Source organism: Rattus norvegicus, chromosome 2 (genome assembly GCF_036323735.1).
Source record: "Rattus norvegicus strain BN/NHsdMcwi chromosome 2, GRCr8, whole genome shotgun sequence".
Taxonomy (NCBI): domain Eukaryota; kingdom Metazoa; phylum Chordata; class Mammalia; order Rodentia; family Muridae; genus Rattus; species Rattus norvegicus.
In genome coordinates, this window is record NC_086020.1 from 112,939,845 (window position 1) to 112,966,877 (window position 27,033).

The 27,033-nt window shown below is 41.9% G+C and overlaps 1 protein-coding gene and 1 long non-coding RNA gene across 6 annotated transcripts in view; one reads left to right on the plus strand and one right to left on the minus strand.

Moving 5' to 3' along the window:
- The window catches only part of LOC120100789 (uncharacterized), a 38,671-nt gene extending 23,397 nt beyond the window's left edge, over positions 1 to 15,274 (minus strand). Inside the window, exons 1-3 of one of the 2 annotated variants that reach the window (XR_005500845.2) lie at positions 15,138 to 15,274; positions 12,913 to 13,108; positions 5,513 to 11,896 (exon numbers count right to left, since the gene is read on the minus strand). This is a non-coding gene — a long non-coding RNA (uncharacterized LOC120100789). Of the gene's footprint in view, positions 1 to 5,512; positions 11,897 to 12,912; positions 13,109 to 15,137 lie in introns of those variants that run through there. The other variant, XR_010063795.1, reaches the window with a different exon arrangement.
- Pld1 (phospholipase D1) overlaps positions 1 to 27,033 on the plus strand; it is a 198,038-nt gene that overhangs the window by 162,025 nt on the left and 8,980 nt on the right. For all 4 annotated transcript variants that reach the window (XM_006232206.5, XM_063281317.1, NM_001399082.1 and 1 more), the window contains 4 exons: positions 5,406 to 5,519; positions 8,126 to 8,175; positions 15,189 to 15,323; positions 20,078 to 20,231. In XM_006232206.5, coding sequence (XP_006232268.1) covers positions 5,406 to 5,519; positions 8,126 to 8,175; positions 15,189 to 15,323; positions 20,078 to 20,231 — 453 coding nt within the window. The remainder of the gene's footprint in view (positions 1 to 5,405; positions 5,520 to 8,125; positions 8,176 to 15,188; positions 15,324 to 20,077; positions 20,232 to 27,033) is intronic.

Genomic DNA, 27,033 nt, shown 5'->3' on the forward strand with positions numbered 1-27,033 from the left:
TCACTGGCTGGCCTCCTAAAACTGGCAAGCTCTACGTTAGTGATACAGGTGCTGAAGGTGACATCTGAGTTTGACATCTGAGTCTTCCATACACACATGTAGGCACATACATGTGCATTCACACACACACACACACACACACACACACACACACACACACACACGAAAACATATACACATACAAATAAAAGCTATTTTTTTTTAAATAATATAAAATAAAAAGGAAGTAGACTAGGGTCTGTTCTAGTTCCTCTGGAATTCTGCTTAGGATGGAGGAACAATTTTCATTAGCTCTGTCTTCTTTTCTTTTTAGTTAAAAAACAAACAAACCAAACTTTGTTTCTTTGTTTTCTGAGACAGGGTTTCTCTGTGTAGTTCTAGCTATCCTGAAATTCACCGTGCAGACCAAACTGGCCTCAGATCTGCCTGCCTCTGCCTCCTGAGTGCTGGGATTAAAGGTGTGCGCCACCACTGCCTACCAAGACCTAAAGCTGTGTGTTTCTGTGTATTTATACATTTATACACTCCTGAAAAGCCCACAAGAGTGCAGAGGAACCATCAGGAGCGGGATTTACAGGCTGCTGTGAGCCTAGTCTGACTTAGAGGCAGAACCCAAACAACTCCCAAAGGAGGGATGAACAAGTTTCACCTACGTCATTCTCCAGCTCTAGTCTGTCTTACTGCCTCAGCCATCAGGGTCTTCGGCTCCCTCATTCTAAAAGTACACATCTTTGTGCCCTGGTACCTTTCTGCATTGCCACCCTAGGAGCAATATTTGCTTCACAGTTACAGGCACCAAACGAGGAAGTTAGCTCACAAGAGAATGCTGACTGGGCATCATGACCATGTTGACCACGTTCATGTTGTCTTATTGCTTTGCTTGGTGCCACATTAAGCACACTCCCTGAAATATTTCACTACCGAGTGGTTCCACTGGCTCTAACAAGACTTGTCTTTCTAGGCTCGAACGTTGATTTACATTGTTTAGCTCATATATGTCACATTGCCATAAAAGTTCGTGACTTTTGAAAGAAACTAATTTTAACAAGAATCTTACAGATGTAATCTTCTAAGATTGTATTGTACTCAAGTGGGAAAAGCAACTGTCTGTCTAGGGCTCATTGCCTGCCTATTCTCGTATTGCTTCGAAACGCAAGTTATTCTGCGTGTTAGGGACTTCTTCTCTTCATGACTGCCGATGCTCGGAAAGTGTTTCCAGAGAAACTCAACAGCTGGAATTCCATGGGCTAGGAATACAGACCCAGAGTTTTCTCTTTGATGGCTTCTATTCAACCTCAACTTTATGGGTGAAATTCCAGAGCTACCCTGTTTTTTAACAGTAGTGAAATAGAAGTCGTTTCTGCTAGTTTATGGTACATATTTAAAATTTTCATCCAAGAGAACCACCACATCAAAAGCAGCCAAAGGCCTCCACGGGAGTGGGAGAGTCAGGAAGCCAGGTAGTGTGGATGTTAAGTCTTATAGAGAACAGACTGCAAGGATGCTTCACAGGGGTTTTAAAGCCCATGGTCTCACATAGGCTCTCCACTTTAAAGTCATCTTTGCATTATAAAATCTCAAGCACCACAGGCACTGGGTGTGCAAGACTGACAAGACTGGGCCTGCAAGAGTGACAGTGCTGAGGAGTGATTTATGTTGTGTGTATACACATGTACATACATACATACATACATACATACATACATACATACACACACACACACACATGTGTGTGTGTTCAGGTCCACAGGGTTCACTCAGTGAAAGATGTCTCCTTGGGGAAGGAAACAAAGGTGGGGACAAAAGGAGTGGAGAAGTTTTGTTGTTTCCTCTGTATAATCCTCTCAGATTTGACACTGTTACACACTGGAAAGTATGATTTATTTGTTGGTTCCTCAGAGAACTAAACATAGAATAACCGTATGACCCATTATTTCCATTAATGAGTGTCCCACAGAGAGCTGAAAACCAGTTTGACTGACACAATGTGCAGATGAACACACAGTGCGTGACTGACCTTTGTGTTTGTTTTGGTGTTTGTGAGTGTTTTTTGAAGGTGGGTCTTACTATGTTGTCCTAGCTGGCCTAGAACTCCCACACGTGGGCCTGCCTTTGAGGGCTAGGATTAAGGGTGTGTAGCACCACACCCTGCCTAATAATGAGATACTGATGGCAGCTTTATTCCCAGCATCCACAAGGCAAAGGCAACCCAACAGTGCACTAGCAGATGAATGTGTACATACAACACGGAAGTGTATGCAATCACAAAGCTGAAGGAACTCTGGAGCATGTCACAACGTGGGGGGACCCTGAGGGCAGTGTGCTACGGAAAACAAGTCAGATCAAAAAGGACGAATATGCGATTCCACATTTGTGCAGATAAAGTAGAAGTCACCAGGGATTCTAGGGGGTGGGCGGTTGGGGGTGAGAGGTGAAGGAGTAGAGGTAAGGGGATTTCTATTCGTGATGATGAAAAGCTTTGCATAGGGAAGGATCGAATAAAATTAGAACCATAATTAATGGTGTAGACTCTTACAATGGACAAAATGCCCAATTTTATATTTCACGCATTTACCATAATGAAATGTTCAAATGAAATGTTATTAAGAAAAAAAATCAAGTGTAGCTTGACCTATTCTTCATGGTCTTCCAATCTGACTCCACCCCGCCCTCTCAGCCAATGGTGCACACTTGTAGCGTGGGTTCTCTATCAAAGGCTGCTCAAAATAGAAAGCTATGTGAACATCCACCCCGTGTGTGGGACCAGGTCATCCCTCAGCCCAGGCTGTGGGCTTGTCACGAATGAACAAGACACAGAGCCTATGGGTCAACTTCTTAGCCATGGTCTGGGAAAGAGGGAAGTGTGACCCGATCTGACTGCAGAGTCAAGCAGCTCCACTGAGGAAGGTGACTAGAGGTGATTTCCATTCTGGGCTAGGAGCTGAGCTGCCATGCTGCATTAACACACAGGTGGGGTACCATGGGTATCTCTGGAATGATTCTCACTGGAATATGCTTTTGTCTAGAAAAGTAGTATGTGTTCCTAAGTGTCCCCTTGTGTTTGTCTGGCCTTTTAAATGTGGACTGTGGGAAAATAACTCAGGGCTTCCTGTTCTTCTCCTGTGTCCTGTTTACCATTGAAAGACTGCCTTCTCTCCCAACCAAGGCAGTAACCAAGGCTGCTCACATTTTCTCTGTATTCTTCCCAACTCAAACTATGTTTGCCATCTAGTGAGTAATCCCTGACATTGCAGCAGTCTCCCTCGAACGCCTCATTCCTTAGCCTCACTCCTCCCACTTTGAAGACAAGTTCTGTATTGTAAAAGGTTTAAACGGAATAACACTTGAGAATTAGCCAGTAGCAAGAATTAGCCATGTGCTCAAGCCAACTGTGTTTGTGCACTGTAAGTTAGGCAGAGTCCATCCCGAGCTTTCTCTTCTTCAGAGGCTTTAATAGTTCGCACAGTACATGCTGCCTAGTGGACTATCCAACCTGTGGCCAAGGATAGCTATACAGACAGCCTGGTGAGAAATGGCACACTCACACAAAGCATTATGAGGGGGCTTTCCCTAACTCTACTTTACCATTCTCCAGCTTATCCTTAGTCAATAACAATGTCTTGCCTCGGTATCAAAAGGCTACATGTGTCTATCACAGCATTGTATTCTGGGTTTCTGAATATACATCAAGAGAAAGAGCTGCCTTTTCTATTGTTAAAGCTGCCGTTAAGGAGCTGGAGAGATGGTTAAGAGCATCAGTGGTTAAGAGCACTGATGGCTCTTTCAGAGGCCCTGAGTTCAAATCCCAGCAACCACATGGTGGCTCACAACCATGTGTAATGGGCATCCAATGCCTTCTTCTGTAGTGTCTGAAGACAGCGACAGTGTGCTCATAGACATGGAATAAATATTTTTTTTAAAAAGCTGCCATTTAGTAGTTTAATTTTCCTTTAAAAGTTGGCCTTTTAAAGTGTTTCATGTGCTGGGGATTTTAAAACGAATGCTAGCTAGGACTTGCTCCGTAGGTAAAGGTGCTTGTCACACATGTCTAGTGACCTAAGTTCAATCTCAAGAATCCACGTAGAAACCACCACCAAAGAGCACACATGGGTGACCCATGGCTCTAGCCGCATATGTAGCAGAGGGTGGCCTTGTTGGGCATCGATGGGAGGCTTGATGTCCCTGTGTAGGGGAATGCCAGGGCAGGGAGGCAGGAGGGAGTGGGTGGGTGGGTGGGGAGCACCCTTATGGAGGTAGGGGGTGGGCAGATGGGAGGGGGAAGGGGGATAACATTTGAAATGTAGATAAAGAAAATATCCAATAAAAAAAGAAAAAAATAGTGGAATGAGAGAACCATAAAGCTGTTCTCTGAACTCCATACATGGGCTGTAGCATGTGTGCCCATGCTCCACACACAGTAATGATCCTTTTTAAATAAGGGCCACTGAGATGGACCAAACAATAAAGAGGCTTGCTGCCAAGACTGATATTCTGAGTTCAATTCCCAGGCTTCACATGGTAGAAAGAGAAAGGTGATTCTCACAAGTTGTTTTCACACACACACACACACACACACACACACACACACACACACACACAAACACATATACACACAGAGACACACACATACACACATACAAACACATACACATACACACTCACAAACTCATACACACACACACACACACACACACACATACACACACACACATACCCATGCATAAATGTTTAAAAAATGAAATAAAAATTTACACTAGTCACTCGGAATTCTTGAAGAATCCCTGGTAACTTCTGTGGCTGGAACTTTAACGTTCCTAAACAATGATGATCTTGTTTTGGAAAACACACTGAATTCTATGTGTACATTTGATTCTAAGACATAGGCACTGGGAACCCCACAGTCATGAATCAAATGCCTCCAATTTGCCAAACTCTGTGGCTGTAACTTTATATATATATATATATATATATATATATATATATATATATATATATATATATATATATACACACACACACTCTACGGTTACATGTATTTAAATAAAATCTGATTTAAAATTATACATATGCACACAGTCTCATTGTGGTAACACCCTTTTCTAAAGTTTGATCTACGCCACTTCCTACGCCCTCTCCCATGAGATCAGCAAGACTTATTTTAAACTGCCTTCTGTCCTGCAAAGGAATGTAGAGGAGGAAGCAGACACAATTCCCTCTTTACTGCCAAATTAAGTTTATCATTCAGCATGGTGCTCCACGGTGATAGCTGGGATCTGAGAGCCACCCGGGCTGAGTGGAGGAGGCTGTCTTTGAAGCAGTGTCTTTGAATCGAAAGCCCGTGGTCTGCTTGGATGGTAGTGTGTAGCTGGCACTTGGTTTTATTTGTTTGTGACTTTCTTCTGCAGGGAAGGCCAGAGATATCGAGTGTACATCGTGATACCACTGCTGCCGGGATTCGAAGGAGACATTTCCACAGGCGGGGGAAATGCCCTACAGGCAATAATGCACTTCAACTACAGGTACACTGAGCTCCAAGAAGGGAGCGGCCATGTTTTTGCAAGTTTGCTCTGTATCGTGCTTTTAAACCTCACCTGTACTAGGTGATGAGATTCAAATGTCACAGTTATACCTGGTGGCCCTGTCAAGTGCAACAGCACCAAAATACTAGTCGCTCTGTATCTGTCTCCTGTCTGTCTCTTCTCCTCCCCTCCCCTTTCCTCCTTCCCTCCTGCTCTCCATCTCACTATCTAGACCAGGCTGGCCTTGAAGTTCAGAGACACCTCCTGAATGCCCAGCTCCTGCATCTTTTATATTCATTTTAATACATCATTTAATGAGAAATATCTCTGTACCATGAATCCCTTTATTCTTTTCAGTAGGTAGAGAAGAGTAAAGCAGGAGAAGTAAGTGCTAACACGACGCAGATACGGTTTGAGTGCATTCGGTTAGACAGAGCAGAGATGACAACCTGGATGTTTTCTTTATGTTTCACACTTTTCTAATCATCCCTTTTGGGGGTCGAGGAGGGGACAGAATGAGACTTTATGTGGACCACACATAGAAGGGTTCAGGGCCTTGGTCACACTTGGGTGGAGGGTGGCATGTGCCTTGCTTGGCTTCAAAGGTCCCCAGCTGCTGCTGATGACAGTTTGAGGGTGCCCTTGGGTGCGATTGAGGTGGCGTTTGATGCTAAGTCTCATATGGCCAGGCTATCTTGGAACTCCCTATGCAGCTGAGGCTGACTCTGAACTTGTGATTTCTTGTCTTTACCTCCCAAGTGCCGTGATTATATGTGTGTGCCACCTGCCTGGTTTGCAGTGCTGGGAATGGACCCAGGTCTTCCTGTATGGGATTAAAGGCATGAGCCACCATGCCCAGCAGTTGGTTTCTTTCTCCCACTGACTTCCAACTTGTGCCTATGTATCTGCCAGTATTTTAAGTAAATATTAGGGCTGATGCTGTTACCTGGGGGGAAATTCATCTGGTTACAATGACAACCTTGGGTCTACATATTTGAAGATGGGTTCATCTCTGATGTTGTCTAATTTAGGACATAACTGTGTTACTTTGTGATGTTTGATGTTTGTACTCTTGTACTCTATCTGCTTTCTTGGCAATTCAAATATTACTTTTGGAATATTGTTGTGATTATTTCCTATGACTGTTTCTTGATTTTTTTTTTGAACCAGCTGAATGAAATACATATTTGGCCATTGTTCAGCAACCCAAACTATGACTTTTTGTCTTAGTTACCGTGGTAGAACAGATATGATGACTAATGCAAGTTTTATAAAGGACAGTATTTAACTGGGGCTGGCTTACAGGTTCAGAGGTTCAGTCCATTATCATCAAGGTGGGAACATGGCAGCATCCAGGCAGGCATGGTGCAGGAGGAGCTGAGTTCTACACTGAAGGAATCCAGGAACAGACTGAGCATCCTCAGGCAGCTAGAAGGAGGGTCTCCAAGCCCACCCCTACTCCCCAGTGACACACTTCCTCCAACAAGGCCACACCTTCTAATTGTGCCATTCCCTGGGCAAACCATCACACCTTTCATTATGAAAAACATCTATTTGAAGGCTGTCAGCCTTCCCAGGCATAGTCGTATTGTTAATTACTTTTATACAGCAGGCAAATGGAACAAAAAGTTTTTGGTTTTCTTTTTTAAATACATTTTTATTATCACCCAGATCTAATATTTTCAGTTTTAATTTTAAAGTTTTATGAGCACTTCCTAATATTATAAATAATAATGTGTTATGACATTTTTCTTACACTCCTCTAATAATTTGATCATATCTATACCTTCCCATCCCCCCATTGTCTTCTTTGTCCTCTCTCAGGCCAACCTAGTTTCTCTTCTGCTTTGCTTTTTCCTTTCTCTTTCTTTTGTGAACCTGTGAATTCCATTAGTGTTGTTTACAGGTGTGTTCATGAGAGGCGATTTGTGGAAGTGTGAGCATATTGGTGGCACACCACCAAAGAAAATGTCTCTCCCTCTCCCCTGTAACCATGAGAGAGCCATCAGGGATGGCTGGCCTCAGGGCCCCTTGCTTGTCCATTAGAGTCATCAATATTTAACAGCTTGAGAAACAAAAAGATCATTCACAGAGCCAGTTATTGAAACCTTGATTTTTCTCATGTCCAGGTTTTTGCTGACTCCATGGAAATAACCCAGTATAATAGTTTGCTCTATCTCGGGTGCTCTGCCAAGAGTTTGCCCTTTTCACCCCAGAAAGCAGGATGACTGCATAAGTGCTCTTATCTGTGAAGACTCCTAAATTTATCATTCCCCAGCACAAGGTTTTCTAAGGGGAAGTTCATTCAGAGCCCATCTCTCTTCCTAAAACCTGGTATCAATTTTGTAACTCTTCTATTGGCTCACCTCAAGATAACTACCTTTTTTTTTTTTTAGTAACATTACAAAAAAATGCCTATTATTATGGTTTCAACTTTTGAAAATGAGAAAAATGAGAATAGAACTTTCTCATGAAAGTACCTGTTTCTGCTTGGGTTAGGATCATTTCCACAGGTATTGGTATCAGACTTGGTTATTAGGAATCTCCATAACTGTGCCTTTACCTGTGTGGGGACCTTGATAACTGTGCCTTTGTGTTTTTTTCAGAACCATGTGCAGAGGGGAGAGCTCCATCCTTGAACAGTTAAAGCCAGAGCGTAAGTTCTGCTTCTTCTGTGATTGTTTCTAGGGAACATCAGGGGTTAACAGGATTAGGGGTAGAGAGCAGGCTTGGCATCTTTTAGTTATTTTCCTTGTCTGTGTGAAAAGTATCTGACAAGCAGCTTGGGGAAGAGCTGATTTATTTCTGGCTCACAGCTTGAAGGTCCCACCCATCATGGCAGGGAAGGCATGACAGCAGTGCTGTGATGGCTGGTCACCTGAATTCCCAGTCAGGCATCAGAGGGAGGCAAATGAGCCTTTTGTCCTTTTTGTTCAGTCTGGAACCTACTCATGGAATGGCGCTGTTCACACTAGTAGGAGTAGCCCTTCCTACTTAACTAGTGTGATCTCCTACTAGTGTGAACAGCGCCATTCCATGAGCACACATCTCAAATGGATGAACAAAAAAGCTATCCTGGAGTCTTCGAATGTCACACGGTGTATTTATATGTAAGCTGCGTCACAAAATGCTCAACAGAGGTAAACCACCTTTTCTCATTAAAGCACCCAAACCAGTGTTCAAATGAGACCACCTGTGCATGAGGTGCGTGAGTGAGAAACACTAGAAATACTCTGCAACTTTTATTGATTTACTTTTATAATATCAGTAATTACTGAGGAGTCTCACATGGATGGTCTGTATGTATTCTCTGCTTATCTCTAAAGCAACTCCATAGGGGTCATCCCTGTCTTAAGGATGAGGGAAACAGACCTAAGGGGCCAGCAGGTATCTATCGCATCTGCTTATGCAGAAGTCCAGGGATTCTGGTAGTACTTTCTTGTTTGTTCTTAGTGAAAACAGCCCATTGCATAACCGTCTTTATGACCTTTGAGACAATTGTAGACGAGAAAGGAAACACTGCTGCAGTTCTTTCTGCAAGTACATTCTTAGTGGGTAAGAAAAAGGAAGGAAAGAATATATATATATATCAAACATTTTATACCTAAACAGACATTTAACTTCATAGAGATATGGAGATGACTAGTAAATACATACATAAAAAATGCCCAATATCACTTGCCATTGGGAAAAACCAAGTGAAAGCCACCTTGAGATGCAGCCCCACCCCCTCTAGGATGGCTAAAGTAACATCAGGCATTGCCAAGAGTGTATGAACAGTGGGACCCTCGTGCTTTGCTGTTGTGAATGCAAATCGTACAGTGTCATTTGGAAACAGTTTGGTAGTTCCTCAGAGGTTAGACATAGAGTTCTGTATAAGCCAGAAATTTTCTGTAGTATATACAAAAAAACAATGCATCTATTCAAAATTTGCACATGAGTGGTCATAGTTAACATAGATGGAAAGGGGAAACCAGGCAATGTCCAATAACTGATCAAGGTGTGCATTACATGAGCATGCGTGTGCACCCGTGAAGGCCAGAGAGACACATCAGGTATCCTTCTCCACCACTGTCTATCTTAATGATGGGCTAGTATTGATAAACTATGAAAAGCAATGAAACCGTATGCACTAAAATATGGATGAATCATGTAGGTACTGGGCTACCTGAAGGAAGCCAGGCACGAGAGGCCACATGTTATTTTTATGAAATATCTTTAATAGGTAAATACACAGCAACAGAAAGAAAGTTTTGTGGTGATTGCTAAGGTCTGGGGAGAGTAGGTAGCATCAGACGCCAAGTAGATGGGCATGGGGATATAAATGTCTTAAAATTAGGTCATGTGATAGTTATATAGTACTGTGAATATACTTCTTAAAAACCCAAACACTCAGAACACACACCAAGTACAGCAGTGCACATCTGTAATCCAAGCATTCAGAAGAAAGAGAGGAAGATCATCCTTAGATATACAGGTCATCCACACTCTAAGTCATCCTTGATATACAGCACATGCAGGGACAACTTGGGATACATGGAAAATAAATCTCAAAAAATCTGCCTCAAATGAAGTAATCTGGGTTGTGGTAGTACATACCTTTAAAGCCAGCACTTGGGAGGCAGAGGGAGATGGATCTCGTTGAATTGGAAGCTCGCCTGGTCTACATAGTGAGACCTTGTCTCAAACAAGCAAGCAAACAAAACAACCAAAAGAACATCTACCGAACCATAGTTTTTATTTATTTGCACGTCTGGGATTGGATGGAAAGCCTTGAACATTCTGCCACTGAACCTTATTCCCAGCCCTGAACTGTACAACTAAAAGTGGAAATTTTCACGCTACAGAGCTTTTGGAAATATTTACAGATTTTTATGAATTTTTCGAGGATTTCTTAGCTTTAAAAACTGTAGGTTTAAGTGGGTATGATGGCCTGTGTGCCTTTATTCCCAGCAATCAGGAAGCAGAGGCAGGACTCTGTGAGTTCAAAGCCAGCTCAATCTACGTATGGAATTTCAGGACAGGCAGGGTTACACAGTGACTCTGTTCCTCAAAATAAGTCAGTAGGTAAGTAAGTAAGTAAATATATACATAAGTAAATAAATAGGCTTGAACTTCCCCTACAGGTATCTCATACATGCACACACATGTCTATCAGTGTTGGAAAGGTTAGGAAGTTTTTATTGACGGTGTGTTCAGACAGTTATACCCAGGAGAGAGCAGATGTCACAGAGCGTCATCTTGATCTCTATGGGTTGATGAATCAATCTATATAAAATGCATTGATAAAACAGAGTGAGGTGGAAAGTCACCCACACTGCCCAGTGCTTGTAAGGAGAAGGTGAGGTTATTGGAAAGTAAGGAGTCAAAGCTGGTTCTTCCTTTGTCAATGGTGAAAACATCCTGCGCTTAGATAAAGCGTTTTTTTACTTCAGCTCCAGATCCTCATCTCGCCTTTGCCATTCAGGGAAAATAAATTGGATTTTAACACAAGAAACAATTTCAATGGTAAAGCTGCTTGGGGGAAGGTTTCTAAGCACCCTGGGAACAAGTCAAAATAAGGCCTCTCTGTGGGGGAAATGTTCGTGTTCTGAACTCAGAGAGAAAAGATTAATTACACAGTGCCCTTTTCTGAAGAAAAAGGTTGCCTTGCCGGGTCTGTTTTTGTTAGTGTGTGGTGGGTTTTACAAGGCCCAGCTTCCTCATCTCTAATTGGGGGCAGGGCTGCGGCTTCTGTTGCTGCTTCAGTTAATTTGAATGAAGCTGCAGCTGTGACGAAATTAAAATTCCTGAGAAGAATTCCAGCCCTAGCAGTCTCTGATCTGATAATCCCCAGAGAATGTTCAGGTTAAAGCATTCTGTTATCAGTTGTATAACTTTTTGTGAATTATATATAGCATTTTAGGCTTTAGGACTACATTAGTGTAAATTAGTGGCCAGGGGTGTTCAAGGGGGATTATAAATGCACAAGTACTCAGAGCTCCAAATTGAAGCAGTAAGCCTATGATAACTCTTGGTTGTTTTTTTTTTTTTTTTTTATCCCCTCAACGTTGCCTTGTGTACTTCCGGGCACTTGTGTGGGGTTCAACTTCCTTCTGGTACCCAGACAGCGTTGTCAATCAGAGTTAGTCCCAGACTATGTGTCTGGAGTCTCATATCCCATGACATCATCTGGGAGCCTCCCCAGGACTGGTCTTTCCCTTTCTTCACAATGGTGTTAGAGTATCTGTGTTGTTGGAGTTTTGTTTTCCTCTGAAATCACTCGCATTCCTCACTGTTTGGTGGTGCACACTAACACCACCGACTTTGTATTTGTTTCCTGTGAAGTCAGCTTTCTTCAGAGTAAAATAGTTCTCGACTTGCCTTGATTTCCTTCACTAGGAGCACAGGAGGGTGAAAGGTGGGGTGCATTCCTGTCATCGGTGTACACAATTGTATTTGACAGAGCATGCCAAGATTACCCATGATGCCTTCTTTCCACATAAAACTTTTCTCCCTGTCTTTCTTTTTTCCTCTCTCTCTCTCCCTCCCTCTCTCCTTCCCTCCCTTCCTTCCTTCCATCCATCCATCCATCCATCCATCCATCCATCCATCCATCGATTCCTTTTTTCTTTTTCTTTTTCTCCTCTTCCTCCTTTAGAATCTGTACTGTTAGCTTTCTCCTCAAGGCCATTTTCACACATGAGCCTCACCGTCTGCAGGAGGCAGAGTGGAAGCTTGGTATGGACTGTGGTCTGGGCATCCTGACTGACAGGTGCTTGGCTGATGTGCCCTAGGCCTACTGTGGAACTACACGCCTGAGTTTTGACACTATAGACTATGGCACATCTTAAAATTCAAGCTGCTGGGAGCTAGTCAACATAACTGATCTTTTCAAAATGGTTGTTAAATAAGTTCAGACTCTTTGTACAGTGTATTCATCTTAGTATTACTGGTAGAAGCACATGCCACATCTCGATTGTGGAGGTCAGAGGACAACATTCAGGAGTCAGTTCTCTCCTTCCTTCTGCCTTTCTATGGGTTCCAGGCATCAAACTCAGGTTTGTGAAGCAATGGCCTTTACCCCCGAAGGAGCACTAATTTAGTTGGTAGGACAATTTTGGGGCTCTCTCTGAACCTTCACCCTGTGTTTATGTATGCTGACATTTTACCTTTCCCCTTTCCTCCCTGTCTTGTTCTCCCCCCTCACCTTCTCTCCCCCTTCCCTCTCTCCCTTTAGCTTTCCTAGGGCCTTAAACACTTCCACAGGCCACCCTCCCCTGAACCACATGTGCAGCTCAGTAATCTACCTTTAGCAAGTTTTACAAAGATGGAGTGCTGGTCCTAGGGACTGAGAACCTCTGTTGAGTGGATCTTAAGTTTCAGTAGAAAAATCCATGCTAAAATAGTTTACCTTGGCAAAGGCTCTTCTCCATGACTCTGTTGAAAAATTGTTTTAAGTCTTAAAGCATTATACTCAGGATCATGAGGCAGCCCCAGATGATACAAAGGAACCAAAAACTCTGGTTCCATGGCCCTGTGTAGCAATGATGATTGAAGTCGCTGGGGTAGAGGAAGCCCCGGTGCAGGAACAATGGATCCTACAATACCTATAAAAATGAGGCATACTTTATTTTCCAGGAATTTTATGGACATGAAGAACTTCAAAGATGACACACTCCCCTCTCTTTAACCAGAGGAGATTTTTTTAAAAGGGGATAATATTCCAGGCATGTCCAATCTTTTGATCTTGTCATCTATAAAATTCATGCTTGAGTTACAAAAAATTGTGCCCTGTCTCCAAACTGACAGTGTTTTAAGGATGTTTCAATTTTGTGTTGGGCCTTCTCATAACTGTCCTAGATCTCATGTAACCTGCTATTGCAGGTTAAATGTACCTGGAACTTAAATACTGTTCTAATTTAACATTAACACATGGAGGGGTTGTGAATATTTCATGTATGTAGGACTTACCTAAGAATGAGCTTCTTTCCAAGATATCTAAACTTAGTAGAGTATCAATGGCAAGGTAGAAAGCCTTCATAAGAAATGGGAGGCTCAGTAAACAGACCATGAGCTTCCACTCTGTCTATTACTATGTTTTATAAATCTCCTAAACAAAAAGATGATATCAAACGTCTTCCTATTAGGATTCAAGACAACTTGGGTCCTCTTGTTTGTTCTGAGACTCAGACTTTGTGCAGGACAACAGTTGGGGGGACCATCTTATGGCAGCACTCAGACCGTGGTAGTAACTACTTGGGTTTGGAATGCAGGTCTTGTCACACAGTGAGATGAGCGAGCTGCTAACCACAGCACAAGCCTGGTACTGTTCACTCCAAACAAAATCTCCCTCTTTCCGAACATTAATGATCCAGAAGGGAGAATTTTTTGACAGTTGCATGCATGCCTACAACGTGTTTTCATTTTTACCTCCTGCTGTCCTCTCTCAATTCCTTTTTTCCAACCAATCCCATTCCTGCTTTCATATTGTTTAGCTTAGTTTTCCAGTGACTCACTGGCATCAATTAGCATTGTCTTCAGGAGCATGGACAACGTTTTGGTAGCTATGCCACTGAAGAAAATGACTTCTCTTTCCCCAGTAACTGTTAAATGTCAATAGTTCTTCAGGGAGGGTGGAAGCTCATAAGTTCTTCCCCAACCCATGATGCAATGTTGCCAGGCCTCATCTTGTATTAGTAACCACAGCTGCTGTGAGTTCCCAGGCACAGTCTTGGCCATGACTTGAAGACAGCAGTTCACAGCACTCCTCCCAATCCCAGGGGAAGATTGTTTAATTGGCCTCATTTCTCTGTAGCCATAGTAAACACACTAAAATGCTGTTTGGTGCTGAATGTACTACATGTATTTTATGGTTCTAACATGTATTTGTCCTCTGGTACTGCCGCAGGGGTCAGTGGAGACAGAAGCAGCCATAACACTGAACTCTTATGTTGTCTTTTGTGCCTTCTCTCCTCAGTAGTTAAGCCCACCAACTCATTAAATGGCTCAAATTGGAGTATGTTTCTAGATTGCATCAGCCAAAGACAGAAGACATTTCAATTTGACTTTTTAAAAATGTAGCCATTGTCCTAGTTAGCTTTAATGGCATAGAGTAGAGTCATCTCAGAAGGAAATCGAAAATGAGGAATTGCTTGCCTCAGATTGGCTGGTGGATGTATCTATAAGGGATTGTCCTGACTGTTAATTGGTATAGAGAGCCCAGTCTACTGTGAGCTGCACCAACCGAAGGTCCTGGGATGGATGAGAAATGAGCAAAGCATGAGCCAGAGAACAAGCCAGAGAGGGAGTTAGCAAACATTGCTCCTCTGGATCCTGCTTACCCTGGAGCTCCCACCCTGATTTCCCTCAGTGATGGACTGCGGCCTAGAAGATTGAGTCAAATCCTTTCCTCCCCTAGCTTTTGGTTGAAGTGTTTTTGTTGCAGCAACAGAATGAAGTTAGGGTATTCATCCAAGTTATTAATATAAATTCCCTTATATTTTGCTGATTAAGTTTTGCAATGTGTGTGTGTGTGTATGTGTGTGTGTGTGTACACATTACAATATTGTATACATGTATTCTAAGTAACCTGCTTACGTGACATATATGTCTTGGAAAACAACAAATTTGATGTACCTTAGTTGGGCACGGTGATGTTGATTTTAGTATTTTCTTTTTGATTCACAGTTGGTAACAAGTGGATAAATTACATATCATTTTGCGGTCTGAGAACACATGCAGAGCTGGAAGGAAACCTTGTCACTGAGCTCATCTATGTCCACAGCAAGTTGTTAATTGCTGATGATAACACGGTTATCATAGGTAAGTATGTGGCCTGTGGCTGTGCCTCTTGTCACTGACAGTGCTCTGCCTCAGTTGTCCTTGCTTCCCCACACTTCCTTGGCAACAGAGACACTGCCATATAATTCTAGACTGTTCCAGAGACATTCCGCTTCTGTTTTATCCTCCCTAAACTGTTCTGCTTGTTTTTGGTTTTAATTTATAAAGTATTAGAAATCAAAGCAATGAAAGGGACTCTGTATATATTATATATTACAGTATTAGAAACTGAGGCTTTAAACATTCATTTATTCATATGCCTGATCTCATTGATCCTCTTAAAAATGTTTGCTTGTTTGGTTGGTTGGTTGCAAGATTGATTTTGTGTGTGCTGCACAGTTTTGTGCAGAGGGTCCTAGGAACTGAACTCTAATCATTAGGCTTGCCTTAGCAGCCAAGTGTCTTTACCTAATGAGTCATATTGCTAGCCCTGATTTTATTATTTTTTCATTATTCTTTTACTTTTATTTTGAATCTGAGTGACTAGATTTCTGGAGTTGGAGGGAAAGAAAATCAGCAAAGAAAGTATTTCAAACAAGAGATCCTTGTGGGTGGCTTGTTTTGATCTTCCATCCATTTGACCTTTCCTACAGATCCAGAGTTGGGTAACAGTTAAGGTCAGAAGAATGTTAAAGTATTACTGCCCGTGTGCCTACCAAAACTCTTTCTATTGCCTACATTTTAGACACAATCCAGATGTCTTTGCTGATATTCATGGAGTTGGAGAGAGAAGGGTGTTGCAGTGAAATGGCATAGCCCCATTTTAAGATCAATATCCTTCTCTGACTAAGGATAAAGGTGTATTTCTATAGAGCCCTGTTTCTCTGAGTGGCTTGGGAGAGAGGCATGCATGTTCTGGGTTGAATCTTCTGGGCCAGAGGGGTGGATACTCAGCCTCCTTCCAGGTTTATATACACTGGGCATCCTTGTTACCATTATTCAATTATTTCTCATGTTAACATTGTTACACTGGAAAGGTAGATGAGATGCAGAAAATTAATAACCTTTCCTAGTTAGTGTTTCAATTGCTGCAATGAAGCACCATAACCAAAAGCGAGTTTGGCTTACACTTCAACATTGTAGTCCATCACTGAAGGAAGCCAGGACAAATACCCAAACAGGGTAGGCATGTGGAGGCAGAAGCTGATGTGGAGGCCATGGAGGGATGCTGCTTACTGGTTTGCTCTTTAGGCCTTTCTCAGTCTGGTTTCTTTGAACCTGGGACCATTAGCCCATGAATAGCACCAACCCACGATGGGCTAGGACCTCCCCATCAACCACTAATTAAGAAAATGCCCTATGTCCTGATCTTATTTTATCAATTGGAGTTCTTCCCTTTAGATGACTCAAGCTTGTCATAAAACTAGCCAACATATTACCACTCTGAACGTGCGTTGTTGAGAGCAATAGTGGATGGCACTTCTGGGAATCCTGTTCATCTGTTTTAAATAAAATGTAGCTTCTCAGCTATATTAAGATAATTCCCTGGTCTTTAAGAAACTAAACGTCATGAAGTGTTTTGACAGTTTTTGGCAGTTCTATGCCTTTTTCATCTCTAGTCTCCATGAGAGAAAGGAGAAAAAAAATCTCATATCTAACAGTAATGAAATGTCTTATGTGGTGAATATAGTTTGGGAAACATGTAATTCTGAAGCAAGGAAATATACATATCTCAGGGTATTTGAGTGCATACATGTATGTATATTTCTGTAAACATGGCTTGAATATCTGTACATATGTATATACATAATTAGAAAGACTGGAGAGATAGATTCTTTTTCTATTTGCACAGAGTAGTTTTTAAAAAAGCATCATAGCCTAATAGCCCTAGCTTATAATAGCCATGTTTCTTTTTTTTTTTTTTTTTTTTTCCGGAGCTGGGGACTGAACCCAGGGCCTTGCGCTTCTTAGGCAAGCGCTCTACCACTGAGCTAAATCCCCAACCCCAATAGCCATGTTTCTTAACTTGTGGGCCATGACCCTTTGGGACCTGAACAACCCTTTTACATGGGGTCACCCAAGACCATCAGAAAATGCGCACACACACACACACACACACACACACACACACACACACACACAATTCATAACAGTAGCAAAACTACAGTTGTGAAGTAACAACAAAGTTTTATTGTGTTAAAGGGTCACGGCATTAGGAAAGTTGAGAACCACTGCTCTATATGAACTTATTACCCATAAGTGATAAGTCAACTTCAAATGGATCAAAGACCTCAACATAAAAACCAGGTATACCTAACCTGAAGGAAGAGAAGTGAGGAATAGTCGTAAACTCACCGGCACAGGAAAACACTTTCCGAACAGAACACGGTCAGCACAGGTACTAAGAACAATTAATAAATAAGACCTCAGGGAACCAAAAAGCTTCTGTATGGCAGAGGACACTCATTCAAACAGAGAAGGCTACAAAATAGAAAGACTTTAGCAATATACATCTGATAGAGGGCTGATACCTAAAATATATGAAGAACTCAAAAAAGTGGCTGTCAAATGTTTAAAATGGGCTACAGATTTAATAGAGAATTCTCAAAAGAGTAAACACAAATGGCTGAAGTGTTTAACATCTTTAGTCATCAGGGAAATTCAAATAATTTGAACTAGTTTGAGATTTCATTGTACACCAGTTAGGATGACCAAGATCGGTGAATGACAGCTCGTGCTGGCAAGGAGGAAGAGTGGGGGACCACTCCTCCATGCTGATGGGATGCAAACTTGTACTGCCACTATGGAAATCAGGGTGGGCTCCTCAGGAAGTTGGGAATCAATCCACGTCAAGATCCAGCTATCCGCCCTTGGGCGTACACCCAAAGGACATTTCATCCTACTACAGTGCTGCTCGTTCAACCATGTCCATTCATTTATAATAGCCAGATACCGGAAACAGTCTAGATTTCCATGGAAATTAATTCATTCATAATGGATGAATAGTTAAAGGAAATGTTATGTACATTTACACAATGTAACATTACTCAGTTGCTAAAAAAATTTAATGAAATTCATAGGTAAATGTATGGAGTGAGAAAAAAAATCATCCTGAGTGAGGTAGCCCACGAAAAATAAATATGGAATGTCTTCACTTACAGGTGAATGTTAGCTGTTGAGTCTTCAATAATCAGGGGCTACGATCCATATAACCATGTAAGTTAGCTATAGAGTAAGGGACTAGAGGGCAGAGATGGATCTCCCCAGGAAGGGGAAGTAATGTAATTATGGATGACTAAGGTGGGGGCAGGGGCTAGAGTGGGAGGACAAAATGATGAAGGGAGAGAAAGAGGGCAAGGGAAGAAAACCGTGGAGGGACAGCTAAAACAAGGGCCATTTGAATGCTGGTATAGAAAGCTAATATAGTAAAAGCATTCCAAAAGGACACATATGTGAAGGTGATCTAACGAAGTTGGCAAATAATGGGGACTATGAAGCCCCAACAGGTATCTCTCATCATCCAGGAAGGAGTCACATCTAATTGAGATTTTAGCCAAAAAGGCCCCACGAGAACCCCCATACAACCCATGCTATGGCCAAGGCTATTGGTTCTCCCCAAAACTGACAGCAAGGCCCTGTTGCTGAAGATGACATCCACACAATTCATTGAACATGATAGAGGCTGGTGCCTTCCTACAGCTTTTACCCCTACTCATGGTGCTAGAAGGTGCACGGCAGGCTACAAAGGAGACAGGTCAGCACCAACCCAGCTACACACCCTTCCATCTGCAACAGAGACATAGATAGGGTGTAGATTTGGATGAGAGGGGAAGTAGGTAGAGTCTGGAAGGAGGTGGTGGGGAAGGGAACCATCATCACAATATATGTATGAAAAAAGTCTATTTCCAACAAAAGAAAAATATAGAAAAAATGCAAACATGCACAGAAGTCTGAAAGATCTGCTTGCCTCTGCCTCCTGAGTGCTGGAACTAAAGATGTGGGCCACCACCTCAAGGCTGATATTTTTTAAAAAAATAAAACAAAACCCAAAACCCTACAACTTCCATACTGAACTGGCCATTGTATTGTTTTCTTTAAACTCCTTCATGATTGACCAGCATCCTTTGGGATGTGGGTAGAAAATGTGAAGCAATAAAGAAATTGTATTGTTTCATAAACAGTATAAGGAAATTCCAGTGTTGACTAGTTCACACTCTTCTAGATTCTGTAGGGTTTTTTTAAACAATTATTTTTATTTATATGTGTTGCATCTATGTCCGTGAATGTGTATGCTATTTCCACATGTGTAGGTGTCCATGGCATCCAAAAGAGGACATCAGATTCCCTGGAGCTACAGCCGTTAACATGGATGCTGGGAACAAACTTGGGCCTCCTGGAATAGCAGGAAGCTCACTTAACTGCTGGACCATCTCTTTAGCTGCTAGTCTGCCTTTTGTCTGTCAGCCTCGGCTTGTTGGGTTAGTTCCTTGTGGTTGCAAAATGGCCAAAGAGTGAATCTTCTGAAGTCAATATCCAAAGGCTGGGAAAGATGGTACAATGTTCTTCTTTCTCAGAAACCTCTGGGAGCTTTCCTTCATGCCACATGGCCCAGAACCACGCCAGGTGCCATGTCCTAAACTGAACACTGACAACGATAATGGCATTGCAATGGTTGATACTTGGCCTCATCCTCAGGAGGCCCCCACATCCCTAAACGGCATCTTCCCTAGATGATGTTGATAGAATTGGGGTTTTATGAGAAGAAGCTTGTGCATGTCTACTGATTCTCCTTTTAGGTTCTGCCAACATCAATGACCGGAGCATGCTGGGAAAGCGAGACAGCGAAATGGCTGTCATAGTGCAGGACACAGAGACAGTCCCGTCAGTGATGGATGGAAAAGAATATCAAGCTGGCCGCTTCGCTCAAGGCCTTCGGCTGGAGTGCTTCAGGTCAGCCCTACAGAGCCGTGATTTTATTGTTAGTTTCACAGAGCTGGGGCTGAGGGTGCGCTTACCCTTGGTACTCTCACCATGCTAGTTCTTTTTCATCTAGAACAATGCCCCTCAGAGTGGAGGATATGTACACTAGTAAGAAAAATGGTTTTAAACATACATACATGTATTTTAATAGTCTGTCATCTTTGTGTACAATAGCACGTTACCCTTTTAAGTGTAATTGATTTAAGGTCAGGTCAGGTCAAACTGTATAGGTAGAATTTGTGTAAGTTTTTAAAGTAACTTCACTTTTAAAAATTCAGAATATGCAAAGTGCTCTCACATGTGAAGACACTCCAGAAAGTCTGAAGGGTTTAGTTCAATCCCTTCAGCTCATGAGGTGGAAGGAGAGAATATTCAGGTTGTCACAGGTGAGAGGGAAGAAGTGACTCCCACAAGGTTTCCTGACCTCCATATGCACCGTGACGTGAACATTGGCAGATGAACTACAAGGATGTATTAAGTATTCCTAAAAGAATTCTGGTGGTTGATGGTATCAAATTTAAGTGGAGCATTACATTTCCTAGGTGTAAAAGGACTTCTCTGGTCTTCCACAAGATAGACAGAATACTGAACACTGTGAAGCTAAGGGATTAAGTGCTGTTGTTGGCCCTGAAGAGGTTCTAACTGCCCCCAGCTCCCTCAGTTTGTTATCAAGTACTCTTCCCTCACCTCAATCATGTTACTCCATTGCTCACTACCATCTAGCTCCTTCCCTCAGAACTAAACAAGGAACAGGTAAAACCCTTCCAGATACATTAACCACACATTGTCTGTTAACACCTTGCCCTCTCTCCCAACTGTTGACCTTGTCAGGAGGTCCTTAGTTTATGATTCTAGAATTGACCTTGCTGTGAGTCATTTCACTTATGACCTGTGGGGATCTCTGTGACCATCAGGACTGGCAGACTGGCAGTCCGAGTGAGACAAGAAGGAAGTCTGGTTCAACATGATTTAGTTAGCCAGGGTTGGTTCGGACTTCTGTTGTATGACCTCTAGTAGTTTATTGTAAGCATGTTTGGTATAGTACAATTTGGAAAAAATGATTCCTGGTATAACAGTCCATATGCACAAAGAGGCATCATTACATCACAACTGTTTTTGAAGTACATGCCATTTCTCCCATGAAGATTGATTCTAGATGTAAGCTATATGTATATGTATCTTAAGGCCCTATAGGAGGGTCTGGTGTAGTCCTGGCCATGCAGGGATCAAAGAGGTCTTTTGGACTATTAGCCACTTCTGGTCTTGCCTGTGGGAGTTTGGTATGGCCTGGCCCAACAGATGCAGTAAGTCACCAGATTCTCAACCACCTCCATTCCCAGCCTTCTGCGGAAACACAGGTTATCCATCTTTCTTATTGAAAACATGACTGTTTAACATTACTGGTTTCTTTAGTGTGTATCTGTGCATTAGGACCTTGGTGCTCTCAATAGTGGCCTCTATGGGGAGACATTCCAAGTGCTTCTGATGTAGTTGAAAGTTGTGCTTTATGTTGCTTACAGGAGGAATGTCCTACAAAACCATTGTTTTGATGCTCCATGCGTTAATGTCCATGTGGAAACTGGCTCACACACAGAGAGGACATGTACTAGGTACTTCTCTCCTTGTCAACATGGCGGCCATCTTTCTTTAGTGTGAGCAGACTGAGCTCCCCAGACCTAGCTACATGCACATTCAGACACACTGATTCTTCACTCAGCTGGAAGAAGTCAGAGCCATGCCTCAAACTATGTCAGTGCCTTTCAACAGCTTTCATCACTGTATTACTTTATTACTAACTGTTTGGGGCAGTGAGAGTTCTTTCAAACCACTGATATTTCAGAAAAGCTCTTAATTTTTTTTGTTTAGCTGTGGAGAGTTTAAAATTAGTACCCTGCTCTTCAACCCACTGGCTTCCTATTCCAGCAGACACAAGGAAATATTTCACTTTGTAAGCTGAAAATATATGTCACGTCCTTTCAGTGGTGGGTAAACTTCAGGATTCTTTTTAAAGTGGTGGACTTCTTTATACAACTTCAGTTGTATACTAATTATAGAGGGATACCATTCTTCTTTATACTTTATTTTTTCTTGTAGAAATTTAGCATACATAAAAAAATCAATATGAAGGTAAAATTTGTAATTCCTCCACCCAGTGCCAGTGATTTTTAAGCTTTATTTTTAAATTTATACATAAATTGCAAATATTTATTGAGTGCTATCTGATATTTTAGTGTAAAAATAATTATTCTGGGCATATTAATATTGCAAATGAATATGGTGGCATTTATTCCTTAACCAGCTAGATCCCCAAACAACCATACAGAGACCTTTTAGTATTTCAAGGCTTGTGACTTAACGGGGCAGACACTCAACTAGTTAACTGATCCATCTAGCCCCATCCAGCTATGGCTAGCTATACCTTCCAGATCTATAGTTATGTCCATCTCCCCTCATGTCTCCTGGAGAAAGGCTTTCCTCTTTTTCCCAGAGTTCCTTTCTTCCTTTCAGGAAGTCCCGCCTATCTCTCTGTACTGCCCAATCACAGGCTATGCCTTTTAATGACCAATTAACTGGGGGAGCAAGGTTTGCAAAACAAAAGCTGATGTATAGAAGAATTTTCTCATCTTGGGGCAATCAGATATTAGGGTATAGGATTTAGCATTTGAATACACAGCAGCACCAGACCAACCCCAACATTTTAGTACTTGTGTTTACTAAGTAATGTTTAGATTAATGTGAGAGTAACTTTAAAAATATTTAATATATGTTTGGGCAGTGCCATGTGTGCAAGAGAAGGTCAGAGAACAATCCTGGGGAATAACTGTCCATGCACCTTGTTGAGGCAGGGGTCTCTCTTGTTTCTGCCTTGCTGAGTATTCCAGATTAGCTGGCCTGCGAGCTTCTGTGCATTTCTCTTCTTTCTACTCCCAGCTCACTGTAAGAGTGCTGGTATGAACGATATGTATCACTGTGTCCAGCTTTTTCCTTGGCTTTCAAAAATTAAATTCAGGTTACCAGGCCTGCACAGCAAAGTGCTTTTCTGATGAACCATCTCTCCAATATGGGCATGCATATCTCCTCGAGCCTTTATCCTTTTATTCAGCATTCAAATCTAACATTCAAAAGTCTTTCTTCTGACTTCTGTGAAATATATGCTCCATCATCACCATCATCTAAAGTCTCCCACGAAGCCCACCAAAACTTCTTATTCATGCCTACACTAGCTCACTTCCCATTGACCAAGCTCATGTCCTGTCTCCTTCCTTACCCCAGAACTAGTAACCATCGTTCTTTGCTTAAGCATCTGTGAGCTCTTTTCCACGTTCTACCAATGAGGCCAAGCCATCCCTCTGCCTTCCTCCCTCCCTTCTTATCTGTGGGGGAATCACATTAATGTGTATAGATGAGCCACATTTTCTTTCTTCACTAGTTTTTAGTTTTACAAGTTGATGGACACTTAGTTTACTTTTGTTTTCTGGCTCCTCTGAATAATGGTGGGATGACCATGGGAGGGTACTTGTCTCTGACAAGTTGAAATAACATCTCAGAAGATAAGCCAATATTGGGATTGTGGATGAGATCATACAGTTCTACGTGTAATTATTTGATGAACCCCTGGATAGATTCCCATCCCTAGCAATGCAGTAATGGATTCCTCTGTACATCTCACAGTTTTAACATTTGACATCTAGCATTCTATTCTTTCCTGCACATGTACGTATGCGCGTGCGTGCGCGCGCGCACACACACACACACACACACACACACAGACACACACACACACACACACAGACACACACACATTGCATCTATCTTTAAAAAACAAAAATTGAATTTTTCAGGCCCTGAGCATCATCTTATTTTTAAAAATCTATTTTTTTTTTGCATGGGTATAGGTGCATGCATATGTGTATGCATGAATGCAGAAGTCAGAGGATAATTTGTGGGAGTCACTTCTCCCCTTTCACCTTTTGAGGGTCTTGCAGATCCGATTCAGGTCTTCACACTTGGAGGCAGCCAAGGCTTGGCTGACCTGCCAAGCCACCAGGCCAGTGTTTATTATCTAAATGCTACACGTGCTTTCCCATGTCAGTATTATTCTGTAACATTTTAATGATTGCACCATACTTCACATATATGCGTGCAATAATTCCTGAAAAACATACCTCCATATTGAATGTAAACTTTCACTGATATTTTATTATTTTGTGATTTTTTTAAGGTTTTAAAAAATAATGTGTTTATTAATCCAGAGTGCTTGCTCTTTTGAGAGTTTGCATGGCCTTTTCAGGTCCTTTGCCTACTTTTCTGCGATGTTTAACTTTCTCTCAGTGACCAATAACTATTACGTATTCTGTTGACTATGGTTGATCAATTTTATTAGTCCTAATTAGGAGAAAATTATTATTTGGGGGAAATTAATCATGTATTATTAACCAAATTCGTTAATTTTTAACCTAGTTGCTAAGAGTATATTCACCAATATCCACAGTTACTTTGGATTTTGTTTTTTCTAGTTTGAGTTTTACATTTTACTTTTAACATGTGTAGTTTCATTTTTATTTTTTGACATGTTCTCACTACGTAGCCCAAACTGACCTTGAACTCAAGACCTTCTTGTCTCAGACTTTTCAGTGTTAAGTTTTCAAGTGTGCACCACCATGTCTCATAGAGTAGCTTGTTTTCAATGTAGGGAACTAATACAAGGGGTTCTAGATTATTTTCTCCCCTCAACTGGTCAAGAGGGTATGTGAGGTGGTACCATTTACCTGATTTTTAAAAACATTTATTTGTTATTTTATTTGTTTGTTTTTTGAGACAGGTTCTCCCTATGTAGCCCTGGCTAGCCTGAAACTCAGAAAAGTTCTTATATTTGGTTCCTGGAAGCTGTGATTAATTGTCTGTGCCATTATACCTTGCTAACGTGCACGCATGTGCGTGTGCACGTGTGCGTGTGTGTGTGTGTGTGAATGTGTTTCTGTTTGTATGTTTGTGTTTGTGTGTGTGTGTGTGTGTGTGTGTGTGTTGAGATAGGATGTAGCCCAGGATAGCCTGAGCTCACTTTGGAGTTGAGGATGACCTTGAACTTCTGATCCTTTGGTCTTTGTCTACCAAGTGCTATATGGTATGTATGTACCACCACGTTCAGAAGTTGTCTGGTGTTGAAAGCCTTTCTAGGACACTGGCAGTTACCAGGTACTTTGGCTTTCCTCCCACCTGGGTCACATCATAAATCTGTTTTCTTACAGCCAGTGTGACATCATTTTCAGTCTCATGCCTGACGATTTCAATGCTAATTTTTGTCATGCTACTTCCTCAATATCGGGCTTTTTTAAAGAACAGATTTAGCTATTCCAATTCATTTTTTCACATGAACCTTAGAACCATTTACTCAAATTCTCTCATGTCCTTAGTTTCCCTCTTAACTGACAGTATAGACGATTCATAGATCAACATAAAAATAATCGACATGTTATAATATTGAGTCATCTTACTGAAGGAGAAGACATGGACCTTAATTTATCTAGTGTTCTGTTTTCTGTCTCTGCCTCTCTCTCCCCTTTTCTCTGATGTGTGTGCATGTGCTTATACCTGTGCAGAGGCTTGTGTATGCACACACATGTGTGGAGGTCTGAAGAGAACTTCAGGTGTTCTTCTTCAGGTGCTGTCCTTTTCCCTTCCCTTCCCTTCCCTTCCCTTCCCTTCCCTTCCCTTCCCTGTCTGTCTGTCTGTCTGTCTGTCTGTCGAAACAGGGTCTCCCTGGCCTGGAATTCACCCGAGGCCAGGCTGGCTCCAGCACACCATGGCTCCCTAGCCTGGAGCTCACCAGTTACACCAGGGTGTCTGGCTGACCAGCAAGCCCTGGGATCTACCTGTCTCCTCCTTTCTAGCACTGGGGTTAGCAGCACACACCACAGTGGGTTTGGCGGATTGAATTCTCACCCTCATGTTTCAGTGCAAGCCTGTAACCAGCTGAGCCATCTCCCTGGGCCCAGCTTTTGTTCCTTATCAAAGTTTTAGGATTTTATAGCAGGAGGATTAATTTTGAATAAAACTTCATTTTTCCCTCTTTATGCTGATCCTATACCTTTCATGAGAAGTTAACTCCTAGGTATGTTGTTATTTTTCCTGGCAATTTTCATACTGTCTCAAAAAGCAGCTGTCCTTTTAAAAGAAAAACTTTTTTATTGATTCTTTATGCATTTCACATCATGCGCCCCAATCCCACTCATCTCCCCATCCCTTCATGTCCACCCTCTGAGGCCTTTGCAACGCCCTCCAACAACAGAAAATAAAAGAAACGAGTAATAACAATAAAATCACCGCATCATGGAAGCTGTGGGGTGTCAGCGTGTCCCACAGGATCCACTTTGGTCCACACATCTTTACTTGGAAATGTTCATTGTGATGAGCCTTGGTTCGAGGCTCTGGCTTTGGCTACATCAATGCTGTCTTCACCAGGACTCCTCTGGGATTTCCTGATGATGCCTTGTGTTGTGGAGATTGTATAGCTGTGGATCAAGGAAGTTGTTCTTGTACAATTATCTTAACTTTACCCCGATGGCAAATACAGATAATATATTTAAAAGCACCACAAAAAAAAAATCCTGTCAATTTTTCTTCCCTTTATTAGAAGTGTTTCCAGAGATGATGATATTGTAGCCTAGAGCACAGTTATTTTCCCACTTTAACCTGTTTTCCATCTGGGCTATTTTTGAATAGAAATGGAAAGACACATTTCAATGCAAAATCAATTGTGGAGACAGAATCA